Source organism: Chiloscyllium punctatum, chromosome 11, assembly GCF_047496795.1.
Source record: "Chiloscyllium punctatum isolate Juve2018m chromosome 11, sChiPun1.3, whole genome shotgun sequence".
Taxonomy (NCBI): Eukaryota; Metazoa; Chordata; class Chondrichthyes; order Orectolobiformes; family Hemiscylliidae; genus Chiloscyllium; species Chiloscyllium punctatum.
Window position 1 is genome coordinate 28,522,635 of NC_092749.1, and position 15,071 is coordinate 28,537,705.

The 15,071-nt window shown below is 39.8% G+C and overlaps 1 protein-coding gene across 2 annotated transcripts in view; it reads left to right on the plus strand.

Annotated features, from left to right (window-relative positions):
* The window catches only part of ryr2a (ryanodine receptor 2a (cardiac)), a 758,045-nt gene that overhangs the window by 594,163 nt on the left and 148,811 nt on the right, over positions 1-15,071 (plus strand). For both annotated transcript variants that reach the window (XM_072580564.1, XM_072580565.1), the window contains exons 58-64: positions 262-377; positions 1,764-1,828; positions 3,112-3,233; positions 8,354-8,403; positions 10,198-10,258; positions 11,616-11,854; positions 14,859-14,940. In XM_072580564.1, the coding sequence (XP_072436665.1) occupies positions 262-377; positions 1,764-1,828; positions 3,112-3,233; positions 8,354-8,403; positions 10,198-10,258; positions 11,616-11,854; positions 14,859-14,940 (735 nt within the window). The remainder of the gene's footprint in view (positions 1-261; positions 378-1,763; positions 1,829-3,111; positions 3,234-8,353; positions 8,404-10,197; positions 10,259-11,615; positions 11,855-14,858; positions 14,941-15,071) is intronic.

Genomic DNA, 15,071 nt, shown 5'->3' on the forward strand with positions numbered 1-15,071 from the left:
TACGGGTTATTAGCAACGCAAGAATAAGCCTGTTATTTGTGTTGCCCTTTCCCTTTTCATCCTCTTCAAATAATTTTGTAAGTGCATGCTTGTGGCAGTTGGTATGATGGCTCTGATGAACAATCCCGATTGAGAGTTCTTTAACTGATTTCGGTCAACTTTTTGACATGAGTATGTCTTTCGCAACACCTTGTATATTTTAAACAAGAAGTAGCAGCATAGGAAAGCAAAATCCTAAGACTATTTTTTTTATATTTCCAGGGGTTTAAAAGAGATGGAGTTGGACACCCCTTCCATTGAAAAAAGATTTGCTTACAGCTTCCTGCAACAACTCATCAAATATGTTGATCAGGCACATGATTACATATTGCAGTTTGGTAAAATGCATATTTACTGTTATTAATATGTCAGATTCTGATATTTTGGATGCCACAGAAGCTTAATGTGGCATCCATGTTTGCATTTTGCGAGGTAGAGATTTCTTGTTGAACCAGTGCAGAATGAGTGAAAAATAGGGGGAGGTTCATGCGGAACCTAGCCACTGGTGTGGACCAATTGGGCTGTAAATTCCAACACAGGAATGATTAAATGATTTTTAATAATGTAACAGACTCAACCTTGTGAAGTTTTCCTACTGCTACTTATAGTACCGTGGTGTTACAAAAGTAGTAAAGCGAAACTTGCATTTACATTTACTTTGCTTTTAGCATTGTTTTTTAGCCAGTGAAGTATGGTGGAATTGTGGTCACTGTTGTAATGTGAGAAATGCAGAGAACAGTTTACACGGGGCAAGCTCTCACATGTAGCAATGTGAAAATGACCTGCTAGTGGACTTTAATTGAAAAGATTGAAAGATCAATATTGTTCAGAGCACTGGGGATAACTTGCCGGCCCTCCTTCGAAATAGAAGAAAAGAAACTTGTGTACGCACAGTGTTTTTCATGTCCAATGGAAGTGTCTTCCAGCTAATGAAGTGCTTCTTTGAAATGTAATCAACTTTGTGAAGGAGGAAGTGTGGCAGCCAGTATGGGCACATCAAAATCCCATAAATACCAGTTTGATGATGACCAAATAATCTGTTTCAGAGAGGTTGATTGAGCAATAAATGTTGTCCAGGACACCAGGGATAACTCTCCTGCTCCTGTTCAAAATAGTACCAATGGGATCTTTTATGTCTACCCGATGGAGCCTCTGTTTAATATTTCATCCAAATATAATGCACCTCCAAGAGTGCTGTGCTCCCTCAGTATTGCTAGTCTAGATTTTTTGCTGAATTCCTAGGACAAGATTTCAACCCCAGTCTCTGACCGAAAGATGAAATTTACTACAAGCCTGGCCATTGACACTTGCAACAAAGATATGTTTTATGGGAAATGTGAATCTCCACTTTATTTTCTCTGGTATAATGTAACATGCTGCTGTTGTTGTTACCCAGTCTGTTCTTGTGCAATTAGAATTATTTCTGTTTATGCCACGTCCTGACTCAACACACAGATAAAAGTGAAGTATTGCGGATGTTTGATATTTGAAAAAAACAAAGCGCTGAATAAACTCAGCAGGTCTGGCAGCGTTCGTGGAGAGAGAAACAGAATTAACATTTTAAGTCTAACATAATTCTTCAGAAAAGTTCCTTCAGTAATTTCTGTTTTTTATTTCCAACACAGCACATATTACCCAACATTTCCAACATTGTTACTTTGTTCAGTTTTTAATGGTGTGCACATTAATTCTTTTATCATGTGTTGTCTTGTCCTTGCTTCTAGATCTTTGTTCCACAAGTAAAGGAGAAAGATTTCTGCATGAGCAGGAAGTCAAGTTCTTTGCTAAGGTACAACATTTTAAAAGGGGGAAGCTGTTTGAGAAATAAACGTATGAAATGCTGTTGAGTGAACGTTTGCAAGGATGAGGGCAATATGTTACTGAACTCACTCACTGGCATCTTTCAAAGCTGGGGACAGATAAAGTCCAGCAGTGACACTCTTCTTGTCTATCTGCTCACGACCCTGACCTGCCCGAACCTTAATGTGGGGTGGATGTGGGTTTGGTGTGGGGTAGGATGGAAGGCCTCATCCCACTGCTGCAGGGAGAGACCCAAGACACGTGGTTCACCCAGCCACTTTAGCTGCATAGTCTTGTTGACTGAGGGTTGGAGATCATAATCTCCTTTTCCAGATCCTGAACCCATTGGAGACACCCATACAGAATCATTCCCTCCTCCCCAACCCCCACTGAAGGTTATCTGACACATCTGCCCTCCCTCTCCCTGATCCCCTGAAACTTGTCTGCAGCTCCCATCCCTAATCCCCCCACTCCCCCTCAAACAACTGAATTCACCCAGTCTCATCCTGGACAACTGTGTCTCCTTGGGGTGTCTCTTGTCCCAGAGATGTCCAATGCTTCTTCTGATGCGACAGATCTGTTGGGCAGTGAACTCTAAGATGGGGTTTCTTCCTGCGATAGGAGTAGAGTCTCACCTTGGAGCAATTAATATTGATTCTAGCAGTAATTTACGGCAGAGCAGTCTGTCAGGAATGGAGAAGAGCAGAACAAGCCTCCATACCAACCCTCAATCTCCGTACTGATTGTGAGTGGAGATCTGTAAAATCCAGTCCCAATTTCTGAGTCGCCAATGTAAGGTCAAACCTGCTCCAGTGCACCCACAATATACTTTGTATTAGTATCCAGGATAATTATTAGAGCTGAATCTCAAATGCATGAACTATGAATGAAAGAATAGTTCAGTGAAAGTGTGACCAATTAATGTGACAGGATCCCCAGGAAGATGAGAGGAGCAGTTGAGACTAGATGATTCACGAGTAAAATTAGGCCAATTTCTTTCAGAAGGTGATGTTTTTAGCATGCATTGTCTAGGTAATTTGAGACATAACTTATGGTAGGTGAGTGTTAAGTGACTTTAGTTCCCAAACATCTGCACAATGTCTGTTGAAGATTAAGTAGTAGAGATTGATTAGTCAAGAGCTAAGTTATTATTGCAGCATCTGGTAACCAGCATTATGGAAGGTGAACTGAGTATATCCTGATTTCCTTATCCTGTAGTTAATTAACTGATGGATGTTTAACATGCGCATTGAATGTTGCTCATTTTTGCAGGTTGTTCTACCTCTAATTGATCAATATTTTAAGAACCATCGCCTCTATTTCCTGTCTACTGCAAGTAACCCTCTCAGTAGTGGAGGCCATGCATCTAACAAGGAAAAGGAGATGGTAACAAGGTAATGCTGGCTTATTCTTTTTCAATGAGTTGTTGAGTGGTGGTATGTGTCATGCTCCGCAGTATGATTTGCTTATTACCATGGCATGAAAGAAAGGTATTTTAGAGAAAGACGGATAAGACTCAGTTCCAAATTTACAGGTCTACATTGCAATTGCAGAATTGATGGAAGCCATTTGGCCCATCACATCGGTACTCACTCTCCAAATGAACATTGCAACTCTAGTTCCATTTTTGTGCCACTTCCTGAAGAAGGGCTCATGCCCAAAACGTCAATTCTCCTGCTCCTTGGAGGCTGCCTGACCTGCTGCGCTTTTCCAGCAACACATTTTCAGCTCTGATCACCAGCATCTGCAGTCCTCACTTTCTCCTAGCCACTTCCTCATACCCTTGCATATTGTTTCTATTTAACTAACTATCCAGTGTCCTCTTGAATGCTTCAGTTAAACCAGCATCCATCACACTTATGTATAACACATTCCATACCATTATTATTGTTCTGTGAAGAAGTTTTTTCTCACTTCAATTTGCTTCTTTTGCAAATGACTTTAAGTCTGTATCCTCTTATTCTTAATTCTTTTACAAGCAGGAATGGTACTCTGTCCAGACTCTTGCAGATTTTGAAAACTTTTGAAAATGTTTAATAATTGTGACAAATAAGTCAACACAACCTGTAATGGTACACATTCAAATTGCCTTTTATTCATATTTGGAACAGTTAAATTGTGTTTTTGTTGACCTGAAAGGTGTGCAGCATTGTATCTTACCAAGCTGTCTGCTTGGTCAGTTGAAATGTGAGCTGTTTTTGAACCAAGGCAGTCCCCAGTTTTCACATCATCTTTACAGCTGTCTTCCTGAGGGGTTCTACTTCAGAGACAGATCTTCTTGACTCTAGAGTCTTAGTTAAGTTCTCAATTCAACAAAATAGCAACTGACACACATGAAATCATCCAATCCACTAAACGCCTTTAAAAAAAAGAAGATTGAGGGCAAATTTAACAGAAGTGTTCAAAATTAAGAAGGTCTAGATGGATGAGGTAGAGAGAAACAGTTCCCATTGATAGAGGGATGAAGAACCAGAGGACATTAGTTTGTAGCGATTGGTGATAAAACATGAGGGAAACCATTTCTTCTGCTACAACTGGTTAGGCTCTGGAATGCACTTACCTGAGAGTGTGGTGGAGGCAGATTGAATCTTGGCTCTCAAAGAAGAATTGGATAAGTACCTGAAGAGAAAAATATTCCAGGGAAAGGGTGGAGTAGGATTTGTTGATTTGCTCTTGTCGAGAGCTGTCCTGGACCTGATGGTCTGAATGGCCTCCTTTTGTGCTTTTGCTATGATAGTATAAGGTAACCAAAATATTACTCAATGCATTTCCTGGGTAAGTCAATCTGGTTGATCTTTGGGCTGGGCTCAATTTGTTAATCTTATTCAAAATTGTTTAGGATCGCTGCATTTGAAGGTATGTGCTTCCAAGGAAGGCCCTCACTTACACTACACCCGCACTGGCATCTCTTCTGTTTGTGACATATTTAAATGACTTGGATGGAAATGCAGATGAGTAGGTTAGTAAGTTTGCAGACGATACAAAGATTGGTGGAGCTGTGGAGAGTGCAGAAGTTTGTCAAAGGTTACAGCGAGATATAGATCAGTTGCAGACATGGCAGAAAAATGGCAGATGGAGTTTAATCTGGATATGTGTGAGGTGCTGTACTTTGGGAGATCAAATGTTAAAGAAAAGTATACAGTTAATGGCAGCACTCCCAACAGCATTGATGTACAGAGGGATCTTGAGGTTCAGGTCCATAGATCCCTGAAAGTGGCTATGCTAGTAGATTAGGTGACAACGAAGGTATATGGCATGCTTGCCTTAATTGGTCAGGGAATTGAGTACAAGAGTCAGTGTGTCATGTTGCAGCTTTATAAGACTTTGGTTAGGCCACAGAGTATTGTGTTCAATTCTGGTCGCCACATTACAGGAAAATGTGGAAGCTTTGGAGAAGGTGCAAAAGAGATTTAGCAGGAATCTGCCTGGATTAGAGGGTATGAACTATAAGGAAGGCTAGAAAAACTTGTGTTGTTTTCTCTTGAGTCATGGAGGCTGAGGGGAGACTCGATAGAAGTCTTTAAAATTATGAGATGCATGGAGGGGGTTGATGGTCAGAATCTTTTTCTCAGAGTTGAAAATGTCTGAAAGTTGGGGGTGTGCATTTAAGGTGTAGGGGGAAAGTTCAAAGGAGACATGAGGGCAAGCTTTTTAAACAGCAAATGACAGGAGTTTGGAGGATGCTCTCACGCTGGTGGTAGAGGCAGATTTGATAGGGGCGGTTAAGGGATTTTTAGAGAAGCACATGAATATGAAAAGTGTGGAGGGATATGGACCAAGGGCAGGCAGAAGGGATTAGTTAAATTTGGCGTCACGTTCGGCACAACATCGTGGCTGAAGGGCCTGTTAATGTGCTGTATTGTTCTGTGTTCTAAAGGGTTTATGGATTATAATTAGGTAACTGTCTTATACTCCAATCCATGTTCCTGTCAGTAAAAGGTGAGAATGCTGAGATTACCCATTGACCTCCACCTCTAGGCAAGTGAGGGAGAGCTATCAATTTAGGTTTCTACTCCTGAACACTTTCCAGTGACTGCAGCTGGCAAGGTACACACAATGGATGCTAACTGTAAAAAGAGACTAGGTGCAGTCAGCAATGTCCATTAAGGTCAAACAGTCTCATGTCATATACTGTAAAGGCTAACAATGAAGAATAGGCTATTGGAATGTATTGGAATGTATTGCAATTGCAGCCCTGAGAGCATTAAACAACATCCACATAGTATTGAACAGATGTGGGCCACACTGAGAGGGCATGGCAGATTCTTCTCCCCAAAGGATGTTGCTGAACCAAATGGATCTGGCAGCTTTCTGGGAAAGTTCACCAATGCCATACTCATTGAAATCACTACACTCACAACTGCCATATTCATTGAGTTCAATTTCAAGACTTGCTGTGATGGAAATGTGAGTTTTACAACTGCAAGGTTTTTAGACTACTGTCACAAGCATAAGGCTTTTCTTAAAAACTGCCCACAGTGCACATTTAAGTAATGCAATCACCATAGCAAAACTATTCTATGGTACTTTAAACAGCAAAAGTTAACAGAAAATAAAACAGCTATGGAAGATCTGAAACAAAAACAGGAAGTGCTGGAGAAAGTCAGCAGGTCTGGCAGCATCTGTGGAAAAAAAATGAGTTAATATTTCGAGTCCAGTGACCCTTCTTCAGTAATAGTTAACATTTTTGTAAACTGTTATTTGCAGAGCCAAGTAACTAGGTCACCTATATCTGCTAGCTCTGTTGGCTGATGATGACTCACCAAAAGTTAACTGCAAGTTTATCTGAGAAAATGGAAGCATATGGCAATTTTTTGATGTTTTTATACAAGCAACATATATAATTGATGAGAATTAATGATGACAGATCAGGCAACAATTTGTTTTGAAACCATAATCTTAATCAAGGATTTTGAAGAACATAATAATGTAGAACTTGGGAGCAGGAGTTCCACTTTTGGCCCTCAAGTCTGTTGTGTTATTTGTTAAGGCCGTAGTGATCCAATTACAGACTCAACTCCATTTTCCTTTCTGCCTCCTTCGGTGATCTTGACTCCCTTGTCTTTGAAGAATTGATCGAGGCCAGCCATGAATAAATTCAATGACCCAGCTTCTACAGCTTGTGGGGGAATCAACTAAATTACCAGATATTCTTTAACTGGCCACGAGAAATAATCCATTCCTTCATTTAATCAATTATTAGAATGTCCATACTTAAGTCTATGATTTTTTAAAAAATCTTGGTAAGAAACCTATTAATATTTATTTTGGCAAAATATCAATAATGCATTAATTATCATTACTGCATTAATGAAAATACAAATGCACATTATTGGTTGATACTGCAATATAACTTATTAAAAAAGAAAGTATTCATATATTTGCATTAAATCCCTTTGCCCATTAATAAAACAAAGATATGTATCTGCTAAATGGGATAATAATTTATTATTAAAAATCAGATGAAGGAATTTTAAATAAACATGTAAGTGTTTTTTATGATAAATTGCATTTCCAAGAGGGAATGCTGATACACAGTTGTACAGTTATTACCATGTGATTAGATTGCCACCTATTGAGAAAACTTGGTAAATGTTGAACAGTTTCTTCAGAAGAAATGATGTGAGTAAAATAGGTACATTTAGTAATTAATGTGGAGAATATTTTTATTTTATGTTTAAAAAGCTGTGCATTTTTGCAAATTAAGTGGTATTTCTTCACTGTTTTAAATATATATTTTGAAAACCAATTCAGCTACAAATCAATCCAAGTAAAATCTTGCAGCATGGGAGGAAAATTCATTTCTCTTGATACATATGATTGTATTGACATGCTGTATTCATGAGAGATACATCCCTATTGGTTCCACATTACAATTGAAATTTTGCTCTTGGGCGGGTCAACAAGAAGGAGTTCAGAGAGAAGACTGAGTGCTTCTCCTGGGACAATTAGAGATAAGTTGTTCTCCCTCAGCTGGCATTCCCTTTTGCAGCTGACTCTGTAGGATGATGGTCAATGGCTTGGAGCCGGTCATGTTCGCCGGTTCTCAGTCAGAGAATGATGTGAGATGAGAGGTCAGTGACCCTGAAAGAACTAAGGTAATGCGCGGGTTGGGGAAAGATTTTAAATAAAGAACTTAAGCCTGTTCCAATGTATCTGATCGAATTTTACTGTGCACTTTGTGTAAACTTTGACTGACCTTATACCAAAACAAGAAGTGCTCTTTTGCTTTAATGAACTTTTATTTTTATTAACACATAGATGCTGCTTGAATCATTTTAATAAAAGCTTTGCTCTTGCCTTTGCATATACTATGCACTTTTATGTTACAGACTCATAATCTAGGCAGCAATGTGTCCCTGGAGCTCTATGATGGTCCCTTGCTGTGTAGTTCTGACTATTTTTTTTACAAGACTTCTTTCTTCATGATGTCACATTACTCGATAGGCTTTTATTTCAGCCGTTTCCTTTTTCTGTTTTGTTTCCCCACTGTCCTTCCTTCTCTCCACTTCAGCCTCTTCTGCAAACTTGGAGTGCTTGTCAGACATAGGATATCACTGTTTGGTAAGCTAAAGCATTGACGACTGAAGCATGGCACCATATTGTTTTCTCACCATGTGTATGTTTTGATTTTATGCTTTGCCCATTTGCACGGCCAGTTTAGCATGTCGTGTGTTTGACTCCTAGGGATGCCACTCTCCTTTCCACCCTTCCTGTCCCGCGAGTAAATCCAACAATTCCACAAGAATGGTGCCCAGTTCCGTCACTGTCAGTTTTGGTTAATTATCTTTAGTCTGCTTGCCTGCTGTTGTTCCTGAAAATCTGGATTAAGATTCATTATTTAACTATTTATCGAAAAAGCATGATATTTTATCTGTCCATTGATAGAAGTGTTTGTTTGTACACCAGTGACAACTGTTGTGTTTTACAGTCTTTCAAATATTTGTGCCAATGAAAATGTCTTCTGTTTCGTTAACCAATAATATAACAAATACCCATGAGCTATGCATGACAGTCCATTCCTTTGGTTTCCAAGTGGAGTAGTTAATTGTGATTATTGATTCAATGTGGTTCACTCATATGAAGTGATGGTGGGAGACCCTGTAAGTGATCTTGCTAGGTGACAATAAAAGTAAAGTCACCACTGTCCTGCCCTCTCATTAGAGAGAAAGAGAGAGAGATGACTGGTGGTGAGTTGAACCTGAGCGTCACCATACTTCAGGCAAGAGACAAGGTTGAAAAGGCAAGACCTTCACAGTAGCCTCAGCCAGCACAGGAATTGAACCCACGCAGTTGGCATCACCCTGCGTCACAAACCAGCGTCCAGCCAACTGAGCTTAGTAACTCCATGGAAGCCATAATGTGGAGGAGCCGGTGTTGGAATGGGGTGGACAAAGTTAAACCACAACCTGGACTATAACCTGGTGTTGTGTGATTTTTAAACACTGACTCCATGGAGTCATAGAGTTATGCAGCTTAGAAGTGGACCCTTCAGCCCTTTGTTGTAGCTGTAGGAAAGTCTCTACTAAATAGTTGCTCCAAGGTGCCATCTAAACAACATGGCAATGAATGGCGAGGGTGGTCCTCCAATCATTGTGTAGGTATCGGCTCCTGTAAAGGTAAGTATTATGCCACAACTGAGGACAGTGCCACCTGGAATTTCTACATGAGTTACCCTCACTTTCCCACAGTTGGCCTCTGGGAAAACATTATAAATTGTCATATACTTGGCATTATCCCCGATCTTCCATGTCATTATGAGGATGAATTGGGCAACAGGCACTTTGTTCATATCATTTCCCTTAAGGTGCCATGTTTACCATTTTTCTGACGTACACATGCAAGTTTAGGCAAAGACTCTGGACTTAATTTAAAAACAATTATTTAAAATCTAGCCACAGTGGTATATAGTAAAGTGCATAAATGTCCAGTGCTTGATATAACGCTAACATCAGATAATTATGTATTTTGTAACTTTTGAAACCTCTTAGAAAGAAAGTGACAATCACTAGAAGGCATTGGACTGGGGAGCATTTATTTCCAAAAATAAAACTCTTGGAAATATAGAAATAGGAATCAGATTTGAAAATAGAAGGGCAATTGACCTATGAACCTCTACCTTGCATGTCTCCCTCCACATATGGTAAAGCTTCTTCATGCTGGCAGTGTTAAGTAAAAATCTGAAGGTACAGGCTTAAAATTTGTTGTATTTGCCAGGTACTTCACTCTGCACCACAGCAAACATTATTTGTTGTCATGTAACTTGTGACACCACCATTGTAGTTCTGGTTTTGGACAGATCAGCATATCATAATCCATTTTTGCAGCAATTGTAAGTCAGTTTTGTTTTTAATGCAGGAAATGATGCCACATCAATTGTAAACTGTCTTCACATATTGGGCCAGACTTTGGATGCCAGGTAAACCACTTGACTAGTTTTGTTTAGATAAATGAGTGTCGACTTGCTTAGCTACCGTCTCCTAAGAGATGCTGCCAGAATGAACATTGGCTGATCGCCTCTTGTGGGCCTCAAGTTAAAATCAGCTTCCAGCCTCTTCTCACACAAGGGGAACAACTTGAGCTGGACCTTCACAGCAGAGTTTACGTTACACTTCAATATTGTATTGTATATAGAATGGAGGATCTGAATTATAAACCTGTGTGTGCTTCGAGATTGTAAACTACACTTGACTGTGCCACAAGTTGTGCTGATTACTTGAGTCCATCTGGGTGGAAGAGGAGGCAGGGCATGTTTTCTGGTAAGAGAGAGGGAGGTTTATCTTCTGTGTCTTTTCTGGTTTTAGCTAGTTTCCTTTGTTCCTAGAAATCCACAAATGAAAGGGCCTGATAATTTCAGGCAGCCCGAGACTTCACATTGAATGAGTACCTTCAGTAAAGCACTCAGCATGTTCACACCAGTTTGAAGAGCAAAATTTTTCCATAAAATTATGTTTTCTATTTGTACGTTAAATGTTATTTTGAATTCAACAATGCATATGGATTTGCTGACCTTTAAACTAAGATGACGGGCCACCAAAGAATAACTTTGGAAGAAACTTAAAGAATTTAAGTTTCAATTTTAGTGAAGTTTTTGGACCAGGTGAGACAAATTATTATTCTACAACTGTTCCTCCTGGACACCTCCTGGATACTTGCTGTACAACAGCTGTCTTGTTGGCTTAGGATGCAGCAAAGTTGTACTTCAAGACAGGAAATGCATGGGCTAGGATTTGTCAGCTGAGAGGTCTTTCCTGGAGAACTGATGGGGAATTGTCCCTCCCACTCTCTGTCAGTGCTGTGGGTTGGGCTGATGGAATCAAATGCCCCTCAGGTATATATGTTACCAACATCAAACCCTCTTCATGATTGAGGACCACAGTGATGGAATGCCCACCTGTCGATCACTGCAGGCCAGTCAGTTCCTCATGCCACCAGTGCAAATGGGAGCAGTTTGTGCTGCTGGCATTTCGTTAACCAAGGTAATGGACCATAGTGCTGCCTCAGATTAAAGCAGAATGATGGCAGGATGGGGTAGGGTGTCAGAGACAAGTACAGATCAGGTGTCTTTCAGCAGCTGCCCCTTTCCAGTGCTGGGTCTTTCAGCACCGAAGGAACCTCCAAATTCCAGCTCAAGCTTCTCAGATATGAATGTACGATCTTACAGATGTTACATGGAGTGCTTTTGTTAATGTAGAGACAGATGATGATTTGTGGTCACTCATTAAAGCTCAGCATGATTTTTGGCCACCTCTAAGTGATGATCTTGTTTTACACAGAACGGTGATGAAGACTGGCCTGGAGTCTGTTAAGTTGGCTTTACGAGCCTTTTTTGAGAATGCGGCAGAGGATTTGGAAAAGACCATAGAGAACCTTAAACTGGGTCAATTCACTCACACACGGACACAGCCAAAGGGAGTTACCCAGATCATCAATTACACCACAGTGGCACTGCTGCCTGTCTTATCATCGTTGTTTGAACACATTGGACAGCACCAGTTTGGAGAAGATCTGATCTGTACGCTTCCATTCTTTTGTCTTGTTGTATTTCAGTAATCCCATGAGAGATCAAATCTAACATTTCACCACAGCCTTTTTGTTTTGGCAATTTAACTCTGCCTCATCAAACGAAAAGCTTACAATAATTCCTCTTTTCTTCAGTGTAGATGCTTTCAGAGTGGGTTACACTGTAGCATGGGTTTGGTTCTGTGCTCCCTCATTGATGCGTGTAAATGCAGGCAGCACATTGGATCCAACAGGGGACCTTCCCCACTTCCTACACACCCCATTGTCGACTGCCTAAAACCTTCCAGAAGGCAGGAGAGACATTGGAAAACCCTTTAGCCTATTGAGGCCTTTAAGTTGTCCATTAATGATTAATTAGTGTCAGAAAAAGAGAGTGGGGTGCTATCTTCCTTTGCAAGTCCCCTGTGCCCATCAAAGGCCCTATCCCCTCCCTTTCCAGATGATCGCATCTTTCAACCCACCTCCAGCCTCTTGAACTTGGCCCACTAAAATCCTTTCATCTCCTTTGCTGAGACCCAACCTGGACTTAGCTCAATTTTTTAGCCTTGTGGAACTGTCTGTCGCAACAGCAGTGGCCACCACTCCTGGGTGGATGAATTGCTCTTTCAGAAAACTAGCACAGGTATGACAGACTGAATGGCCTCCTTCTATGCTGTAATCATTCTATGATTTTAGTCTGGCTTCACACTGTAGGGAATCTAATCTAATCTAATCTATAATCATGAAGAAAATACTCCTTTAATTCCCACTTTAATCGTTGTACTTTAAAATGTAATTAGCTGAGGGCTTTATATTCAGACTACATGAGAACATGAGCTTAACTGAAAATGTTTAACGAGAGGATATCAGCAATTCTTGATTCCTTCAGCATATCACCAATAAATGTTGCATATCACTGTATAGGCAGAGATGCATAAAAGCTGAAAAACACACAAATGTTAATGATGGATCATTTGCTACCACGGACTCCAATTGCAGATTGTCTTGTAGATTGATCCAACTGGCTGCAACAGCTCAATTCGATACGTAAGTTCCCATCTCATCATTCAGATCGATCTGCCTATCACCCCATTCAACAGAATAATAGTGGACAAGCAATTTTGCCCTTTGGACGAACTCTTCTGTCTCCCAGATTAATGTGTCCTTGCTCTGCTGTCTGGTTCAATAAGCACAGTCACCTATTTTTCTTTGAATGGTATGAGGTAATTAATCCAAGTAAGTAACGACAGCGAGTATCCAATTATATAAATGACAGTGAGTAACCAAATGCTCATGTGGCAAAAACAACTGTGTTTGGGCTCTCCCTCTACTACCACCACTTACCTACGCCCCACCCCACCCCCCCCCCTCCCCCCACCCCCCATGCAAAAAAAAGGAAGTATGCAATGGAGTATAAATCTAACAGCTGCTTGCATTCCAATGTACCAGGATTATTATAAGAGAGGCAACTTCCCAAAGCCCTGCAGGGCACTGTCTATCCTGATAAGATCATTGTTTGCTGTTTATTGTGCAAAATTGCAAATGGGCCAAAGAGTGTCACTTTCAAAACTGGGAAGTGCCCAATCTAACTTAATGTGGAGGAGCTGATGTTGTTCTGGGGTGGACAAAGTTAAAAATCTCATAACACCTAACCCTTTATGCTACAGCTGCCTGATGAAGGAGCAATGCTTCGAAAGCTAGTGCTTCCAAATAAACCTGTTGGACTATAACATGGTGTTATGTGATTTTTTTTTTACTCAGTCTGACGGAAGTTAGCCTGGAAAGGCAAAGTAGCTAAAAAGATTTGAGCAACTGAACAAGCCAGTTCATGCTACTAATGTGCAGTGGTAATGCCAATGGTATTTTCTAATAAAAATATGCTGTTGTCAGTCCCTAAAGAATGTTTTGCCTACCAGATAATTGGACAAACTTATGTGTATTTCAGTGCAATGCAAGCTATGTAAGCCCAATAACTTGTTAATCAAATCAAACAAAATGTTCCCACATGTCACACTCAACCATTCTTTGCTTGCAAAACTTCAAACAAAATGTCTACTGTTGGATTTGATTTCAAGAATGGGTAGAATTTGCTGAACCTCCTAAGTGCCCTAATATTAACATTAACAACCAACTTAGGATAATCAGTCGAGCTCATAACACGGTTTAGGTATGCTTTCTAGAAGTGACATAGCTTCAGCTAAGGAGTTTTTCCCCTGCAGACAAAGGAATATGTTCATACCTTACACCTTTTCTGAATTACCCAGGAAGCCGATACAGTATTTCCTTTCTTGTTGACTCAATCAGCCATCTCTGGTGTAGTATAAATTGTTATGATCGTTTGCAATTTGGCATTCATGCTTTTGTCCTGTTCACTGAAAAAAAAATTAGTAACATTCTCAATAACATTCAAAATGTTTTGTACCAAGTGACTGTTTATGAAGGGATTGTGCGAATGCAGAGCTTCTGATTATTGATATTAGAGAGAACATGAACAAATTTTCAACAGTATGTAAAAATAAGCACAACATTAAGCAGTTCTTTAATATTGTTTCAGTGTGCTCAGTTGTAACAGATCACTTTAAATCAAGTGTTTAATATAAAGATAATTTTTTTGAATATGCTACTTTGGAGACAAAGCTGAAGGCTCAAAGAAATGAGGCGCTAATATAAAAATCATGCTTTGTCATAACTGATTTCTACAGTGTAAAATTGGTGATGCCAGAAAAGCAGATTTTGTTGGATACATATGTTTAGATTCTGTTTTCTAGTGTGGAGTGCTACTATTTTAACTCATTTACTAATGACCTGTAATACAATGGAAGTACTTTCAGGATAAGCTATAACCAAGGTCTGAACATGGTTAAAGAGCATCCTTGTGTTATCACAAAGCACTCCCAACCTCAGGGTCATCAATAATAAATTGTGATTTCATGAGAGTGCATGGAAGGAAGATATTTTCTAATTTCTCTTAGTATGAAACTGAGAATTAATGTGCTGGTGGCACTCTTCTTTTTCAGTGGATGACGTACAAGTTTCTGGCTACAGAATATTAAGCAGCTTATATGCATTGGGCACGGGGAAAAGCATTTATGTAGAAAGGTAAGGAAATAACCAGTGAAAATATTTTAAAGTAGAAAGCTTGCTTCAAAGCTTGTAAGAATGACTTGCATTGTGGTATCGTACGTCATAATAATTTGTGCATGATAGTAACGCTATCAATGTTTCTTCCC